Source organism: Gymnogyps californianus, chromosome 15 (genome assembly GCF_018139145.2).
Source record: "Gymnogyps californianus isolate 813 chromosome 15, ASM1813914v2, whole genome shotgun sequence".
Taxonomy (NCBI): domain Eukaryota; kingdom Metazoa; phylum Chordata; class Aves; order Accipitriformes; family Cathartidae; genus Gymnogyps; species Gymnogyps californianus.
In genome coordinates, this window is record NC_059485.1 from 11,247,208 (window position 1) to 11,267,072 (window position 19,865).

At 36.2% G+C, this 19,865-nt stretch overlaps 1 protein-coding gene across 1 annotated transcript in view; it reads left to right on the forward strand.

Annotated features, from left to right (window-relative positions):
- The window catches only part of SNX29 (sorting nexin 29), a 136,593-nt gene that overhangs the window by 21,003 nt on the left and 95,725 nt on the right, over positions 1-19,865 (forward strand). The window contains exons 8-13 of the mRNA XM_050905901.1: positions 1,486-1,855; positions 2,587-2,705; positions 6,654-6,735; positions 7,244-7,326; positions 15,716-15,779; positions 16,588-16,716. Of these exons, the coding sequence (XP_050761858.1) occupies positions 1,486-1,855; positions 2,587-2,705; positions 6,654-6,735; positions 7,244-7,326; positions 15,716-15,779; positions 16,588-16,716 (847 nt within the window). The remainder of the gene's footprint in view (positions 1-1,485; positions 1,856-2,586; positions 2,706-6,653; positions 6,736-7,243; positions 7,327-15,715; positions 15,780-16,587; positions 16,717-19,865) is intronic.

A 19,865-nucleotide genomic window follows, 5' to 3' on the forward strand; every position in this document is an offset into this window, starting at 1 on the left:
ATTTGAAATTAATCAAGCAAAATGTGATGTGATATTATACATTTTCAGTTCCAAAAATAACAAAGGAATATTTTATCATCTTTATTTCCAGAAGTTGAGCTGAAAGAATGTTTTGGTTTGTAAGGGTACAAAACTGCAGGAAGATCTGGGATTTATGTGTTTTTCAATTAAGAAACAAGGTTTGAGTTTAGGCTTTAAATTGTTTTGGTTATGACAAAAGGGAAAAAAACCCAGATGTGAATGCTATCTGGTAGGAATAGAAGTTGAGATAAAATCTATAAAATCTATTTTTTATTGGCATCTAACTTTGAGACTTTGTCTCAAAACAGGGTTTTCAAAACAAACGTGGTAAAGCTTTTGTTGTTTAGCACTTTAAATGAGATTAAAATAGTAGGTGATACTTGACTTGGGATAACTTTGTTAGTATAGAATAGGCTTGCAAGATGAAATAACAGAATAATGGACCATATGCTGCACATGACTCTACAACATAATGTACATTATATGTACAGTACATGTGTATACAGTACATGTAATGTACAAATTACAATAAAGTGTCACTCCAAAAAAATTGGAGTTGTTCAAATGCCATTATATGTTGAATGTTAGAGCAAGTCAGATGTTTTCATTAATGTCTGTGTTATTTGCTGGAATCTATTTGCATCCAGAATGGGTTTTAACATCCTCTTACTCTTAGAAGTATGTTAATGTGTTTTGTGGATATATAACAGCTGGACTTGAATTAAGCAAAACAGTTTAGTCCCAATGTGAGTTGTCTTGGTGAGTAAATTTCTGATATTTCTTAGAGTGCTTCAACTTTGCAAGATCATTTAGCCTCATGTGCACATCAGAATCAGTGAGAATGGGTAATAATTTAAAAATACGTGCTGTCACAGCATAGATGTGATGTAATCAGAGAGGATTTCAGTGTATTTCTAGACCAAGAGCTAATTAGCTGAGGGAGGGAGCAAGTTTAATTTCTCTTTCTGAAAGCTGACTGCTCAGTTTCCAGAATATAGACGAAACTAACTTTATTTGCTTGCAAGTTGTGGATTTTATTTGTGTTCTGAGTTTGTTCTTTTTAATTTTTTCTTCCCCGAAGCGTTTCATGTTTTCTCTGTTGTGTAGATATACTCTGCAATATACACTAGTATATTCCATGGGAGAAAGTGACAGGAAGGCTAACTTTTTATTTTGAATTTCATTTTATAAGTTTGTTAAGCCTTTTTTCCCAGTTCCAATTGAATACTGTTATGAATGCACCTCCAAAATATCTTCTAAAATCTGAGTTATATAAGGCATATAAAATAAAGATGGTAGTTAAAGATTTAAAAGCTCATGTGTGTGGAAAGATAATGAAATGCCTTGTAGATCTAAGTGTTTTTTTCTTTACTAAACTCATTTAGTACGTGAGTTCTTTTAAGAAAAAAGTATATTACATTGTTTCTCTTTTCTAAACTATATAAACCTTTATGTTGCTACTAGATTTGAAAAATAAAAAAGATCGAAAAAAGAAGAAGAGAGTGACAAATATTATCTCATTTGATGAAGAGGAAGATGAGCAAAATTTGGGGGATGCCACGAAGACTCTGGTTACAGAAGAGAGTTCAGAGGAGAGTGTAGACAGATCTTCAGTTTTTGTATTACCCTCATCTGAAAGCACTCTCGGAAAAAATTTGAACGGGAATGAAAGTAACCATTCGTGGAAGAGCAATTCAGTATTCATGAATGGAGAGTATGAATACCAGAAACTAGATGTGAAGAGTATTGATGATGAAGATGCAGATGAGGATGAGTTATATGGAAAAATGTTAGGAAATAAAGGCACAGAAGGTGAAACTGAAGCTTCTGAGAAGTAAGTAATGTTGCAGGAGCCAGTGGTAAATTTTCCATGCTCCCCTCCCCGCTTCCTTCACAGATACTGGCAAATTTATGTAACTAACTGAACTATAGGTTTTCTCTTCCCCCCCCCCCTTTTTTTCCCCCCCCTCTCCCCCCCCCCCCCCCCCCCCCCCCCCCCCCCCCCCCCCCTTTTTTTCCTTTTCCATTGTTTAAACCATTTGGGCCACTGTGTGGTGATGGTATTTTGCTTCTAAGTTCCACTGAAAACCAAAATTTTGAGATTTCAGACTTGTTCTTCAAGTTCTCAGTTGTTGAAATTGTTGCATGATATAGCGAGGCTATAATTCTGGCCTATTTGAAGTTTCCTTATTATTAGTATGATATCAACTCTATTTTGGCTTCATAGTAAAACCACATATTTTAGACAGAGTAAGCCTGTTATCGTCAGAGTAGATAGTTAAACAAGACAAAACTGAGAGAAAAAGAATAATTTTAGATACTAATACGCCCTCTTTATTTCTGACATGGAAATCCCATTGGAGAAAAAGAGGCAAGCACTGCTTGTCTGATCTGCTTTGGAATGGTCTGATCTTTAATGACTTTATGTATGTCTGAACAAAGAAATTGGCAGGCAGATTGAAATAAAGATTTTTCTTGTAGTGGTATCTGAAAGAAATATAAGCATTGTGAACGTGAATATTGACTGTATAAATAGGTTGTTTTGTTTGTTTGTTTTAAATCTAGGCCTCATGAAATAGGCACATGCAATTCTCAGATATGCAGTTGGACTCCTCTGCAGGTCCTGAATGATGACTCAGATGTTCTATTTCCTGTCACTTCCATTGGCTCTTACTCCCAAACAGGTAGGTATTTTAATTTACCGAATTCCAGCAAACTTTGTAACAGAATTTCTAACATGGGACAATGGTAAGAAATAATGGGATTGTAAGGACATAGGAGATATTGCACAACTGGGACGGGAGGTTCAATTAAAATTTATTCTAGATCTTAATCAGAGTTGTCCATTTGAGTAGATATTTAGTTGAGGAGGATTTATCAATGTCAAAATAAATCAGAGTTTTGTTGGGATTAAGCTGTGGTCTTGTATGCTATTTTATTAATGTTTAGGATGGTTGAATAGAAAATATCCTTATTCGTTTTCTAGATATCGCTAAGCTGGAAGAAGCTGCAAGTGTGTTTGAGAATCTGAGTTCAAATTAATCTTGACAGATTGGAGAAAGTATCAAATATTGGATGCAGTTCAATAGAAGCTGTTACCTGTTTAAATACAGGATGAGGAATGATTGGCTAGGAAATACTTCTTTGGAAAAGGATATGGGAATCATAGAATCATAGAATGGTTTGGGTTGGAAGGGATCTTCAAAGATCATCTAGTCCAACCCCCCTGCCACAGGCAGGGACATCTTTCACTAGATCAGGTTGCTCAAAGCCCTGAGCAACCTGACCTTGAACACTTGCAGTGATGGGGTATCCACAACTTCTCTGGGCACCTATTCCAGTGTCTCACCACCCTCATTGTAAAAAAAATTTTCTTCCTTATATCCAATCTAAATCTACTCTCTTTCAGTTTAAAACCGTTGCCCCTTGTCCTGTCACTGCAGGCCATGGTGAAAAGTCTCTCTCCATCTTTCTTATAAGCCGTCTTTATATATTGAAAGGCCGCAATAAGGTCTCCCTGGAGCCTTCTCTTCTCCAGGCTGAACAATCCCAACTCTCTCAACCTTCCTTCATAGGAGAGGTGCTCCAGCCCTCTGATCATTTTTGTGGCCCTCCTTTGGACCCGCTCTAACAGGTCCATGCCTTTCTTGTACTGTGGACCCAAAAGCTGGATACAGTGCTCAAGGTGGGGTCTCACGAAAGCGAAATAGAGGGGGAGAATCACCTCCCTCAACCTGCTTGCCGTGCTTCGTTTTATGCAGCCCAGGATAAGATTGGCTTTCTGGGCTGCAAGCACCAATTGCTGGCTCATATGTAATTTTTCATCCGCCAGTATCCTCAAGTCATTTTCTGCAGGAGACCCGCTATAGTGGGTCACAAGCTGATAGCGAATTAGCAGTGCCGTGCTTCTGCAGTAAAAGCACACTTCATACGGACATGCATAAATGAAAGTGTCATTTGTAAATTTATGCTCAGTTCGCTCTGATGTGGCCCCAGCTGCAGTATTGTATGCAGTTTGGGGTACTGCACTTCAAGAATGATATGGACCATTTAGAGAAGATATTGAAGCAAGCAATGAAAATGGTCAAAAGTACGGAAAAGAAGACCTGGTGCTTTTCTAGTATCTGTATTGGTACCAAAACCAAAAAACTTCTACCACCCCCCAACCCCCTGCCTGTCTCTCCCTCACCCCCCGACTAATATTTTGCTAGCTGTTTATAAAACATTGCTTTTATAACACTTTGGGTATGTATTCTCATTTCAGTGACCACTTAAAAACTTCTCAGTGGCATTCAAATAATGTTTTAATTATAAAATATTTCGTATTTTTTGCATATGCATTATATGTGCCAAGAATTTAAATGGACCATTAATTGAAGGCCTGTGAAAAAGTGTAGTTCAGTTCTGTAAGTTTGGTGATAAAAATAATGTGAATTGTAAAATAATACTGTACTGCCCTCTGCTGTATTTTAAGATGTACCTCTTAAGAAATGCCAGTGGTTCAAAAAAAATAGAAAGTACATTCTCATTTTTTTTCTTGTGCTCCCACATTTTTCAATTTATGAAGGAATGGATTTAGAAAACATGTAGTTTGTGGCATAGTATAGTCTTAAATTTTATACAGAAACTGTTAGAAAAAGTCCATAGATTTATAAGTGTTTGCTGACTGCAACAGATTGAAATATGGAATATGAGTAAACGTTCCTGTTTATGGGGCGGCTGTGGTGGAATGGGAGCTCGCAGTTGAGCTGTGGGAGTTAGTAGCCAGTCAGATGTCACAAGGCATCAGGAGCTAGAGCTAGGGGTTTGTAGCTGAAATCAAAAGTCAGGAGACCAAGCCAAGACTTAGTAACGGAGACAGATGGCCAGAGAGGACAACAATAAGTGTAACAGGGGCTTACTTTTATTACGGAGATACTAAAGACCTTTGTTTCATCTTGCTTCATCTCAGAACTGTTTTGAAGGCAATGCTCAGACTACTAGAGATGATCAACAACAGGCCCATTCAGATACCTTCTGGCACAGTATACAGATATTTTCAGTTCTCCTCCTGCCCCTCTGTCTTTGTGGTAAACCCTATGGTCCAGCATGCAAGCCAGAACAATACGGCATGGGGCTGGTGAAAGGAATCTTCATCAGTTATAGGAAACAGCAACACAGATTCTGCTGTCTGATTTCCTGATTTCAACTTTCCATGCTGTAACTGGGCCCTTCTGAACAGTCCTGAACTGACAGAGTGTGCAGGCAGTCTTCACTAAAAGGCCCATCATGCAACCCAAATGTCAGCCAGTTAGGGAGAGTGATACACATGGGTACGGTCACCCTCTCCCCAGCCATAATGACAATTTGATGAGATTGAAAGCTGCCTTAGGCAGTTGTTTGCTTGCCTTTGGAAGTTACACTTTTGCTAGATGAATGATATCAGAGGGAATGTGGGTTAGCTTTTTCTGAGGGCAGTTCAGCCCAGTAACTGGCAAGCTCATTATTATTATGACAACGTTTTTGCTAAAACATGCTTAATGAGCTCTTGTAAATATATAGTTTAACCCAGTATTTTGGTTTATAGGTCTTAATACAGATAAATAACAAGAAATAGATTACAGCATCATCTACAGTGTTGTATCTTAATATCAGTGCTTTCAGTTTTAGTCTGTTGCAGTGCTTCAGGGACGTGTCAGGGCGTATCATATCTCCATGTACCTAGAGATGAGAAAGCCTGAGTCAAAATTCAGTTGCTTGGAACAAAAATGGAGTATGCATTTTAGGAACTGAGCTTCAGTAAACTCTACAGCTTAAAAAAAGAACGTTCTCCTCCATAGTAATTCTGACATAACTCTAATTCCCATTAACTTTTTTTTCTAGAATTCCTGCTTTTTAAATTCTGTGCTATTTTAGCTCATGATTTTAGGATTGTTTTATGGTAACTTTGTAACCCTTACATAGTGAGATGCAGAAATCATCAATAAAATGTGATTTTTGTTTCTTTCCACCTGAACTACCTTAATGACAGGCCCAGTGATGTGTAGATTTTGATCCTGACAGTTGTGGATCTGTAGACAGGTGCATATTACCCATGCTTTTTAAAAACTATCTCATCGGTGTGATTCCTGATGTTTGGTACATAGGCATAAGGAACCAGACAAAAGCCATGGTGCTCCGTTGGGAATGCATAAAGGACTGGTGTCTTTGCAAGGTTTTATGTACTGGGGACTAACCACAAATTCTTTTCCTGCAAGTCACAAACAGATTTGTAGTGAATATTAGATGCCATGTGGGGGTTAAACCCCTGGGGCTTGCAAAAATGACTTCAGTAAGAAGTCTCTTCATAGCTTTGCAACACTGTTATAATTTAGACGTACGTTTTACACTGATAATTTAGGAATTGTGCAACACTAATTTTTTTCTAAACTGATGGCTGTGTTCCTAAGGGACTTTACAATTGTGCTGGCTTTCAGGGTGAATGTGCAGAAGCCAACCTTGGAGAAAGAATTTAAAGTGTTTAAAAGCTTTAGTAAGGATGAGTATTTCTAGTTAAAAATGCAACTACCTTCCTTCTGGTTTTGTTTTTATTTTATTTTATTTTTTAAGTACTGTTAACTGAAGAAAGCTAATGCTTGTGCATTCTACTTCAGATAACTTGGAGAATGGAGAGGGGCATGAACATATTGTTCATGCGGTAGAACTGGTTCCAAGAAGATCTGATCTTCCTTATAGGTAGGTGTCAAATATGTTTTTCTTAAAAGAAGAAAAATCTTCCCCCTGTAGCTGCTGACTTCTTATTGTTACCTAATGCATAGCTACTCAGTACTGGAAAACAAACTATTCATCAGGTTACTTTTGCAAATGTTTGGAAAGACAAATGCAAAAGCCTACACTTCCCTTTTTGCATAGTTTCGTGTATTGAGCTTTTCCTAATTATCTTGAAGAAGTCACGTTGTCGTGTCAAATAACAGGCAGACTTAGCCTCCTGGTTTTGAAAATAGGTTTTATGTTGGTTTTTATGTTACTTTTTACGGTATTCTCCATGGCCTATTGATTTGGATCTTTTTGCGTGTATTCTTAAGTCAGACTCACAACTGATACACTAAAGGATAATGAAATATAAGTTGATTGAATATGGGTGAATATGATGACAATTCTAGTTTCTGGAATGCTTTTTTCTTAAGTTTTGAATTCAGGATTTTGTTTTCATTTATTGATGATATTGTACTTTTATGACTAGAGTCGAAGTCAGTCCTCCAGCTCAAGTGAATACTTTAAGCAATATGTTGCCTTCAGCCACTGTGCCAGAATCCATGACAATTAGTAAGTACTTCCTTGATGTATCTAGATTGATGGAATTAACTTTGAAAGTCCTATAACTCTTCATTTCTATTTTTATTTCAGTAAGATCTGTTTAGAGAGGCATACAGCACTTCATATCTGATATGCTGGCCACATTAGAAATGACTGCTCTAAAATGATATTTGAATTCGTGGATCCCAGGTTATGGTTCATTGCAACTGGTATGACATTAGCTTCTCTTTCCACAGAGAAGCTAATGTTATCCTTATGCTAGATGTGGCTTGAGTAGTTAAATGAACAATAATGATTTAATTTGATTAACATCTTTAAATCTCTGCAAGCTCTGAAAACACTAATGGTTGGTTCTGATGTGATCTTACTTATTTTGCCTGCTTTCATTAATGCCTAGTCAGAAAAAAAACCCCAAAGAAACCTGGAACTCTTTCTATGTACGCCTAGTCTCTCATTTTGGTATGGAAATCTGCTCCAAATATAAATATGGGCTTTCATAAGCAAAAACTTTAGTTAAGATTAAGGTGGAGGACAGTCAGTGGTGTTAAGAGTTGAGCTGAACAGGATAAAATAGCCTTTGCTGTAGAAGGAGATTAGTAGAAGTACAGGCAGTTTGTTTACCCCATCTTTAATCTTTTTTCTTCACATAAAGTTGTAGAACAAAGACTTAGTTCTTAAACTGACTAGCTGTCTGAACATGTAAGCCAGTATGGTTTTATTTTCCTCACTGTACAGGAAGTTTTGTAACTGAACTGGTGGATACGGCTTTATTCCTAAAGCTCTGGGGTGTGTGTTTGTCTGTTTCTTTTTATAAATTTAAATATGTACAAATTTTACATTATGACATTTAGGAAGTTAGAAGTGATGCAGCCAAGATTATTTTCTGAAATTGATTTATGAAATCATCAAAATGAATCAACCCTTAAGATATTCTAGTCTCATGTTCTAATGTCATGTTCAAACGATACTTGTGTCAACATATGTTAAAGGAGGTAGACCATGCATTTTCGCTGGGTACTGTTTCAGGATCTGGCATGGGTCTGCTGACGGAGCTTTACAAAGCTGAAAAATCCTTTCTTACAAAGTACTTTATGAAGTGGGAAACTAGTTTAAGACTTTTAAGTGACATAATTGAAGGTGTAGATGAAGTTACTGTTGATAGTTACGGTGATACGTTGGTCGCGGGATATTCTCTGCTCATGTTATTACTACAATATCCTTTCATTCTTACATTTTTATTTTATTTTTCAGTAACGGAATTTTAATGGAAAACTTTCTGATTTTATTGCACTCTATTGATTTTATTGTTTCATGGGTGTATTAGGTACCAGCAGGGGCCGCAATTGGTCTCCTTCAGTTGCTCAGTTAGTTCCTATGTGTGGTTAAGACAGCTATACAATAGAAAGTAAATCTTGAGATTTTCAATTCTTGATGCTTAGCAATTTGTAAATGAAATGAACCACAGGATCAACAGAAGCATGCATGCTGTCATTAGTTTCCCATTTCAGAGAAGGTTTTGGTGGAAGGAAGGGGGGAAGCATGTCTAAACAATCTATAAAGCCAGTAGAACACTTAGTGAATAATCTAATTATCATTATAATCAAAATTCAGCTGACTATACGTATAAGTCAATACCTTTTTAATAGCTGATCCCAGATACATTCAATAAAAATGCTTTTTTCAAGTTCGTTGTTATTGGTCGTAGATTCTCCGTACAGGAAGAATTCAGTGCTGTGACAAAGCCAGACACTGAAGCTCTTTTTCTCTATTGCAATTAGCAGAAGAATTATTAAATGGTGAGGCTTATAGCTTGGTTGCATAGCAACTAATTCTAACACATCAGACAGGAAAAATGGAATGCAATAGTGCAGTGAGAAAAGCTGTGAGGTCTCCAGTGACTGGATTTTTGTGCTTCTCACTTCTGAAGACAAAGCCTGAAATGAACTTTTTTTTTTAATCTATTCTTTTCCTGCTTCCTTTCCAATTTACTAGTATAGTACTAACCTTTTCTCAGTTCTTTTGATATGCAGGCTAGAAAATTATGTTATGAGAAGCTGTAATTTAAAATTTCTGCCATTTTGAATGATTTTCCTGAATTTATGTCCCATGCATTTGTAAGGTATAGGTTAACTTAGCAGCAGATACATCTCAAAAAAATACTAATACCACTCAAGAGAAATCCTAATCCATAGAGTTAGAGTTTTGCTGTGTATGTTAGACATCATTTGAAAACTTGTCCTACTTTACAGATTGTTACATCTTGTAACCGATTTTATAAAGAATTAAGTTTGTCAGAAGTTTTATATTTATGTGCCTATTCCATTATGCCATTTTCCAGTTTTTAAAAAATTGTATCTATCTTGTCATATTTGAATCACAGACAACTTTGTGTCTGCTCCAATTATGGTCATTGGAAGATTATGTTTTCAGCGTTGTTTTACACCAGAAAAATCTGTCCTACCAGCACAAGTCTCCCCATTTTGTTTATGCAGTGGAAAAAAAGGAAGTTCCAAGACTTTCATTTTAGAAGGATGCTACTTGTGTCCTTCTTTACAAGGTTCTTCGATTATAGTGCTATTTTTGGTAAATAATTGGGAACTTAGTTTTTCCACTATAATTTTCCTCAGTTTTTAAAGTTGGGCTTAACCACAAAAGTTAGCAAAGGTTGTAGCATTGTACATTATTCTGTATTTTTTCACATATTCTTGAGAAAGCCCCCAGTTTTGCATGATCACTGAAGAACTTTACTGAATAATCAAACCTACATATTATATTTTTATCCTGGCTGTGTAAGTAGATAAGGTGTATGTTTTCGTACTTTCTCTGTCCTCTAAATAGCTTCTGATCTGTTCTGTAACTTGGTTGCCACCGGTCACTGACAGGTACTAAATTCTTGTGACTTCTCTGAAAGCATAGCTGTGGGAAGAGGGTGTATAAATTTCATCACTGAGAAAAAAGCTGCAGTTCATCTTACAGACTTTTTTTTGGTCAGGACCCTTCTATACAGTGGAAAGCCAACACTGTATTGTCTAATTTGTTTCCTACTAAAATTTGCCCTATTAATAGTGACATGACAGGATAATATTTACAAGATTTTGGAGCACTAAATAAAGCCTTAATAGCCAGTGTTCATGCAGGCACCTTAGGTAGCATGTCTTTAAAGGTCAGACTTCTGATTTAAGATGTAACTAGTCTGCTGGAAGTTTTATCTGTCTCTGAAAATATCTGTGTAAATTTGCACTCAGAAAAATAAAAAAAAAAATCATTCCTGTAGACTGCTCCCAGCCCACCCTGATATTCTATCTGCAGGATTGCAGAGGAGTGCTGCATGACCTTGTGTACACTGAGAGATGATTTCACTTACAGCTCATTCTTCATAACAGGTGATTGCAAATCATACTTATCCAATCTTTGGCTAAACAGCAGAAGAGCTGTGAAACATGATTTTTCTGGAGGTTGCTGGGAAATTGACAGGTGTTTCTTAAAGCATGGCACTTTTTTATATATTTCATGCTCTGAATGTGACCTTATGAAAGCTTTATAGAAGCTAGATTTTGCATGTAGCATGCAAGTGAATTAAAAAATGTTTTAGAGCATGTATTTGCTTTATTAGTAATTAGGCACTACAGATTAATTTCAACAATAAATGATAATTTTTGGTGTTTTAAAAAGTGAGGTTTAATATGAAAAATTTAATTAGCACATTGCTTGATTTTTATGTTATCTTTTTTTACTGATAAAGAAAGAGCTGGCTTGGAATTATTGGTTTGCACATGAGAATCCTTTTTTTTAAGAAGTTGTTGCAAAAATATCTCTTAAGATTACATAATTTGAAAGACTTCACTGGTTATCTTACTATATCTGTCTTTATGAAACTCTGATTGTCACTTGAATTTTAGATATGTTGGTATTGAATGCTGATCCTTAGAACAGTAGTGTATCTCTTTCCATTAATGTTACTTTACAGAATGTAAATGATATATCAAGCACAAAGCAGTTCAGAAGTAGGGACATAAACTCTAGCATCAAACAGTTTTCTGAAGTGCGTATACTTGGCTATCCTCCCACTGTTTTATTTAAAAAAAAAAAAAAAAAAAAGGAAAAAAGAAGAGGTGGAGAAAGATTGAGGTTCCGAAGTCAGAAAATGCCAAATTTATGGTTGCTGCTACAACCCCGATTTTTTTTTTAGATTTTTTTTTTATTTATTCTTTTTTCTAACCCACACAATGAATGAGACATAAGTCTGCTGAAAAAGTTAGGTTATGATCATACACTGATCTCAGGGGCAAGCATAACACACAGACAAAAGCTTATGAACTGTGGATGTTCTGGCGGATTTGAAGTGAACCTGCCACAGTGTATGATACTAGATTTACTTTGTTTGCATTCAGCTGACTGTTCTGACGTGCTGCTAGAATTTTTCAAGAAGCATAAGTGAGAGTAAGAAATTAAGATTTTTGAAAGTTTTTAATGTTATGCCTGAATTAAATAGGATTATGTCCTTTTAGTTCTATTCAGTTACTTGCATCAAAAGATGATGAAATTAAAGTTTCTGATCTTTCTTTTTCTTGGTAACTTTATTTATTTAATTACACTAGTGAATGTTTGACTCCTTTATATTTACTGTGGATTGAGAGATTAAAAAAGTGTTGATGATAAACTATATAGTTCTTGTGTTTGTTTTGAGTAATTGATAGAAAAATATGACTCCTTGATACTCATCACTTCAAGAAGAAATAACGTAGGTATAACAATGAAGCAATATTGCTGCTAGGGTGAGCACAGGCTGTACAAGCCTTCTTGGAACCCTGGGCTCTTAGCCCAGACTAGTTGTTTGTGTTGATGCTTTCTTCCACATCTCCACTGCTATCCATAGTTGAACTAAATTAGCAAGAAGTACTGAGTATGAAGTGTGTTTGTTTTGTGGTCTTAAATTAAGCATTGATTTTTGTCCTATATGTGATAATGAAATCTAGAGTTTCTGCTTTGCTGTGTGTCTACAGTATTGTCAATTCCATAACTCTCAGAAAAAATGAGGCAAATGGAAATAAAAAGCATTTTAACATCTTTTATTTCAAGAGGCTTTTTTCTTCTCCTTTTATGCAAACCATGGTCTTTTAACAGAATCTTGCTTTCATGCTCTGCTTACTTATGTGTGTGTTGGAGAGGGGAGTGAGAGAAGATGGGATTTCAACTCTCTACTCAGGCACAAGATTCTGGATGGAATAAGGGAAAGAAGATTAAGTTATTAGTCAAGTTAAGGTTACGATTTGAATAGGCTGGTAAAATTGGAAAAATCGAGACAATTTATAATAGCTTCACTGTTTAAATGTTAATAAATCAGTACACATTTAAATAGACCGAGTATGCATACAGACAATTATTGTAGAGTCGTCACCCCAGCATAAGTGCAGAGCCAGTGCTACAATAACTTGTCTGAGTAGCAAAGGCTTTAATTTATTCAGAGTCAGAGAAATAATAGCAACTAACTCAGTTTGCACATTATCATATTTTAATGACACTCTTGAAATATTTAAAATGCCATTGGCTTGATGCTTTCTTGAGGAGGATTCTGAATTCAACTTTACAGTTAAAAATCTTTATTTTGTTATAGAGTGTTACTGTACTGAAAGCTTACTATGAACGTTTTTTGCTTGTGTCGTACAGTTGTACGAGGCTTGAACACTTATTGGATTATTCTATTTTCCTCATCCTTAGAACAATTTTTTATTTCACAGATAGGCTGATGGATTGTGGTCCATTTTCACAACATTACATATTATTTTTTTTCAGGACTGTTACAACCCACTAATTTTCCACTGCCAAAAAATCTCACCAACAAACCACAAAATAACCCAAACAAAAAAAACTCAAAACCCCCAACCTTTCCAGTCTGCCCTCAAAGTGGCAGTGTCTCATCATGACCAAAAGAATAGTAATAGTATAAATAGTGTGTTGAGTTTCATGATCACCAAGTTTGATATTTTATAGCTAAATCTCAGAATGTAGGGTTTGGTGTTTTTTTTGGGTTGGGTTCCCCCCCCCCCCAAATAAATGCTAGTCAATAGAAGCTATTATAGACCATCTTTTGAAAATAATGGAGCACAGCACATTTTGTCATACATAATCTTTCCATTCTAAGTTTTTCCACAGTTGCTATGTAAATTGCGGTGGTTACCTCTCACTTCAATGCAATATGAACTTTTCTCTTGCCAAAAAGGGTATTCCACCTTTTATTCCTCATCCTTACTGACTAAAAAGGCATTCTATTCTGCCCTGACTGCTTTCTGCTGTGCCATGTGCCAGCAACAGTATTAAACTCAACAGTAAGATCACTTGGCAACTGCTTGTCTGAAAAGTAGCCCAGCAGAAAAAAAACCCAAAAACAATTTTGAGCTGGATCAGTTCATGCCAGGACACTGTGTGCCAGAACAAGGGAGGTGGTAGCAATGATGGGTAAGGCAAGCTGGAATGTCCTTTTTGCTGAAAGCACAGCCTTAGGAAGACTGATTCAAGTAGCTGTGTAATCACAGCTTTGGTTTTGAATGTGAGTAATATTATCAAGGGAGAAAGCAGAAGTCTCCAGATTTTTTTTTGTTTAATGTGTGTTAGTATTTAATAGCCACAAAATTCACTTTTGGCTTTTCTACAAGATTTGGATTTTTTCTTTTTTTTGATAGCTGTATAGAGAACTCATATAAAGATGCTAAGTTACTGTAGAAAATAATTATTCTTTCTGTGCTGAATTAATGGAGTGCAAAATCCCTCTAATGACCTATTGAAATGTTTCTTGGTAATGTCAATTAGTTCTCAAGTTGTAATGTGGAATGGGTAGGAAAATAATTGTCTACTTTCTCCATGGCCAAAGAAGCTGAAATGTTTTGGAAAAAATCTAGCATGAAGAAATTAGATTGGCTGATTTCAAGTGATACGAGAACTCTGCTGAATCCTGCAAGAGGGGACTTACTAGCGGATTACTAATGCCAGACTGGAATTGTGGTGTCTGCACTGACTGATACATTTGATTGACATAGTAAAAACTTTCATGTTTTGTCCACTATGAGAGTTTGGCAGACTTAATCTGGTTCACAGGACAGTGTTAAGTTTTTTTTGAACTGGCAAAAATTTCTGTAACTAGAGAAAATTTTAAGATATGGGTAAATCAGTGAACTGGGTGTAAAGGGGAAAAAAGTTGTCCATGGCTTTGCCTACTTGAAGAAAGTAAGTAATACCAGTTCTGTTAGTATGTTTTCAGTAAAAGCACAAAAAATTTGCGGACATCTGCTTTGAATACTTGTGGAACAGAATTGGCTGATTTATTATCTATAAAAATAGGAGCATTTAATTTAACTGTTGGGAGGGATGTTCTAATATATTTGTGTCCCTGCAGAAGCCGTCATAAAATTATTGATTAATGTACGTGAAATTGTTAATGACATTTTTTTAAAAAATCTAGTTTAGGACATGTATCCATCCTGATGTTTGCTAGAAGCCATTCAAATCTTTGAAGACCTGTTGTATTTCATGTATTCATGCCACATCTGGAAGTCAGAATCTGTTTTAGATTAGATGATTAAGTCCTAATATTTTTCTGTAAATTTATAGTAAATAGTAATAGTACAGCTGTACAGTTATATGGTAAAACCTTTATAATAGCAGAAGGACTCCGGGTGAGGCAGCGCTTTGAGCTGACACTTCTATATGGTATTTGGCTACTCTGATATCACTGTTAAACCTAATCCTAAAGAAGTCTTTAAAAATTCTAGAATTCTGTCATAATTTTTTTTTTAAATTTTTATTCTTGATGTAAAGGCAGAATGTATTTTTTAAGGTATTTATAGGAAATAAAAAGGTTTTTATAGGAAATTACAAGATTCAGAAATCCCATCGTCTTTAAGACAGTTTTTAAGACTGAGCTTGAGAAGAAATGCCGTGAAGAAGCAATGTCATTATCTCTACTCTGGTCTCACTGTAATAGTTATATTTCCTGTGTCAGAATTTATAGCCAGGAAAACAAGCAATTTGAAGCAGTTAAACAAGTAACAGTGTATCTCATTAATATGCATGTAGTGAAAAGGTGCATCGTCCCATACGTCTGCGATTAACACAGAACAGCTGCAGCCACAGGCAAACTTGTAAACATTTGTATTAAAGACGGATGCAGACTAATTTGATTTGATCAATACTTCTGATACTGTGTTAAATAATACCATTTTTGAAAGATTGCTCAAATTAGTGATGAAATTAAGAGCATTTTTATGTGCTTTGCTGAATAGCAAATGATGTTGGCAGCATCTTAAGCGTGTTGCTGAATTAGTGCCACTATGTACATGACCTCTGGATCTGAAATGAGAAAAAATACACACAGAAATTCATCTTTTTTGTTGCTTCTCTTTAGATGAACTTCGTCAAGCTATCGTGGCCATGATGAATAGAAAGGATGAACTGGAAGAACAGAATAGGTAGTTTTCTTTTTCTAGTCAAGAGGCGCTATAATTTAAAAAAAATCTGTTCTCTAATACAAGCTGTCCTTTGTGTAAAGCTGTGCATAATCTTTGTGTAATCTTTTTGATGTATATATTATTTTTCTGTGAAAGGTAAGCTTAATACTTCAATATTCAACTGTTGATACTGAAGAGTAATGTTTGCAGGTCAACTTTTTCCTTTGAATTCCCGTTTTCCTGCCTCTTATCCTCCCCACTCCCACAATTGCAAGTTATTGCCCCATTCAGCTTTGTGGTTTTTGGCAGAAGGACCAGGATGCTTTGGGTTTTACCATTATGCATGCTGACCTTTGCATGCATTTACCACATGCTGACCTTTGCTGTCTCGTAAAAAGTTTTACACAGAGGTCCATGGCAGTGCTCTCAGTAGAGACAAGACCCCTACCTGTCTCCTGCTCTTGCTAGTGAATACATTGCTTATAGATTATTCCTGAGATGTATGGACTTGCACTGAAGCACTGAAACCAAATTATAAGCTGTTTTCTATAATAAATTCTTTCTGCATGGTGGTACAGTAGATACCATAATAGGTTGTGCTTCGGGCATGTTGATGAGATTGTAATACAAATTAATAGTAAGCACTTACAACTGTTTTGATTGGGTCCTCTTTCCTTGTAGCTTTTCATATCTTTGTGTAATCAAATCAGGTGAATTTATTACATTGAATAATGAAATTTTAGGATGACATTAATGGTATCATTCAGGCAACCTACTCTGTGATTTGTAGAGTAGCAGTGTTCTAACAGAGACTGCTGCCTTCTTCCAGATCTCTGAGAAATCTGCTTGATGGAGAGATGGAGCATTCTGCAGCACTAAGGCAGGAAATAGACAACTGGAGAAGGAAAGTAGCAGAACAGGAAGAGCGACATGCCACGAAAGTCCAAGCCTTGGCACGGTAAGAAGTGCTGAAAGTGTCATAAAAAGTAACAGCAGTAGAACAAGGGAATAAAAAATTCTGCATACAAGAAAAGATCATTTTCAAGTAGTTTAGTTTTCAGAAGAACATAAGTGATTTAGGACTAAAAATCCCATGGACTTTAGTTGAATTTAAGCTGAAAAAAACCTTTGGAAGATTTTCTGACAAATTTAGTGGGTTTGTGGTTTTTGTTTTGTTAAGTGTTAACAGTAAGTGAGAGTTTAAAATATTAGTAAAACCACCGTTGCAGCTCTGGAGGAAAGAATATTAGTGAACTGAACTTATGCAACATCAAGTTTAATTTTAAAAAGTAATTAGACTAATATTAAGAAATATAAGCCATGAAAATAGCAACAGTTAGATAATGAGACTAGATACAAAGGAATACATGTATGTGTAAAGTAAATGTAAGAAGGCTTTTCTCTCTTCATGTATCTATTTTGTCCAGTTCTAACCCCCCTCCCTTTTTTTAAACTCTTTTATTTTACTTGATATTTGGGAGATTCTTAGTATAGCTGTCTGCCCAGTCTGGAACAAATCACAATATTAAGGTCTTGGTTTTTTTCCTTCTATTGGATATATGATATTCTTAATGTTGTTAAAGTACCTAGCACTGTCTGCAAACAGTATTTTCCAAACCTCAAATCTGATACAGCTTTTAAATATAAGGGGGCGGGGAGGGGAACAGAAACACCATATCAATGTTTATTTGAACAGACTGATGTTGCTGTCCTAGAGTAATGAAATACTCATTCTAGTAGTGGAAATGGCTGCTTTGGTGCATGTGTAAAACATAGGTTTTTTTCAAAAATACACAAGCTAGATTGTTGGGATTCTAGCTCTCAGATCTGGAGCCAGTGAGGACTTGTTTTGGAGACTATTTCAGTTTAATATTACTCCACAGTATTTCGTCTGGTAGATGTCTTACATAGTTCCACACTGAGATTAGTATGGGGACCCCTCTCCTCCCAGCAAGTTCTTTCTTCAGTCAGTAGAAATTGTGCTGAGTGGTCCTAGTGTCAGTTAAATTGAGTAGAAATATTTGTGTCTTTATTTATTGCTTTCAGTTATATAGAATATGTCAGTGTTAGCTGCTGCTGAGACAGATACCCTTCCGTATGTACCCTCACGTACGTAAGCAGCAAAGAATGGGTTATCCATCCTCTTCAGTGACATTTCCATCTAGACTCTCTTCCTTCTATCTGCTTATTTAAGCATGACTTTGTTTTCCTTGGGCTGATGTTTTTTTCTTGTCCTGTTGTCAGGTTTTCATGGCTGACTACTTTATCAACCACTGTATCATAAGCAACAGTTGTTGCCAAACAGTATCAACAGTACCAGTTTCTGAAGTGGTGCAACTGCTTCTCCCTAGCTTTAGGAAGGTCAGCTGGAACAGGTTGCTCAGGACCATTTCCAGTCAGGTTTCGAATATCTCCACAGATGGAGACTCCACAACCCCTCTGGGCAATGTTGTTGGCAGTGACCCATTGGCAATGCTCTTCCTAATGCGGTGCAAGATGCTGTTGGCTTTCTTTGCTGCGAAGGGTGCATTGCTGGCTCATGGTCCGCTTGTCCACCAGGACTCCTAGATCCTTCTCTGTAGAGCTGCTTTCCAGCCCCCAGCATGTATGGGTGCCTAGGGCTATTCCTCCCCAGATGCAGGACTTTGCATTTCCTCTTGTCGAACTTCGAGGGATTCGTCTGAGTCCAATTCTCCAGCCTGTCCAGGTCCATCTGACTGGCAGCACAACCGTCTGGTGTATCAGCTGCTCCCCAGTTTTGTATTGTCTGTGAACTTGCTGAGGGTGCACTCTGTCCCAGCATCCAGGTCATTAATGGAGGTGTTAAACAACATTGGCCCCAGTAGTGACTTGCCTCCAGCTTGACTTTGTGCCACAGCTATGCTGAAAGAAAAGAATTTTAACCCTCCCCTTGTCTAAATGTGATGTAGCTTAAGAAAGACTTTTAAAGGTAAATGCTGCTGTAATAGTGTGATTTTCTTCTTGCAATTCTAAATAATCTCTAGAGTAACCTATGATGCCTAAGATCTTGGGGATGATTCACATGTATAGTAAACAACAAACCTATCCCAAATGTTAAATAAGATTAGTAATCTGTGCCTTATCACAGAGAGAAGTGTTTGTTTTCTGCATGTGCGGGCAGAGTGCTTAGTGTCAATCGTGAAGTACCACAACTGAGATTCCTATAAGCTTTTTATTGCATGGCAGAACTAGTATCTGAAAATGATAAATATAAAGCTTTCTTTAAAAAAAAAAAAGTATTTAGAATGTTACTAATTCTGCTTTTGATGACACATCAAACAACTACTCACTTTGAGGGAGGGAGAGATATGCATAAGTGGGTTTGACATTCATGTGAGGTAGGGCAATTGAGAAAATGCAAATACTTCATTATTTAATATTCACATTTCAGGTTATAGGAATTGTATATTCATGTTTCTTTGACTCACTTCCCCCACAGTTTTAGAATTTGCAGTGACGTATGGGTGAATCAGATATTTGTCATGCACATACCTTTTTAAAGAATAGATAAGGAGCTTTTATAACAAGATCTAAAGAGATGCTCACTTAGACTAACTTGTTATTTTTAAACAAGTTTATTTAATTTCTCTTATTGCTATGGAGACTGGGTATGTTGTGTTGATTGTTCTTCTGAAAGTTGGTTTACCTTGTCACGTGATAAAAACAGTGTTGGGAGCTGCTTAGATACAACAAATTCTTGTGTCACCGGTTATTTTGGACTTCAGATGCATTTCTTTAATGATTCATTGCAACTCATTTTCTAGCATGTAAGAAACTTTGCATATAGTTATTTTGGAATATAGGTTTTTCTTCTAAATTCTTTTGTTGGTTCACTTTACACTGCAGATGATGCTGCTGCAATAGTAAGAGTAGTAAAATTTTTTTAATAAATAATTTTAAACTGGGAATTTGGGGAAGCTGAGTAATTTGAGGAATTTGAAATAACAAAAATTCTGGAAATGCTTTGTAAGTGCTGCATAATACACTAGGTGAATGAGAGGAAACTAAGTTTCAGATATTTTGTAATAGTGAAATCTCACTGTTTACCTTGAAAACAATTGATCACATGACTAGACTAGAAAAATT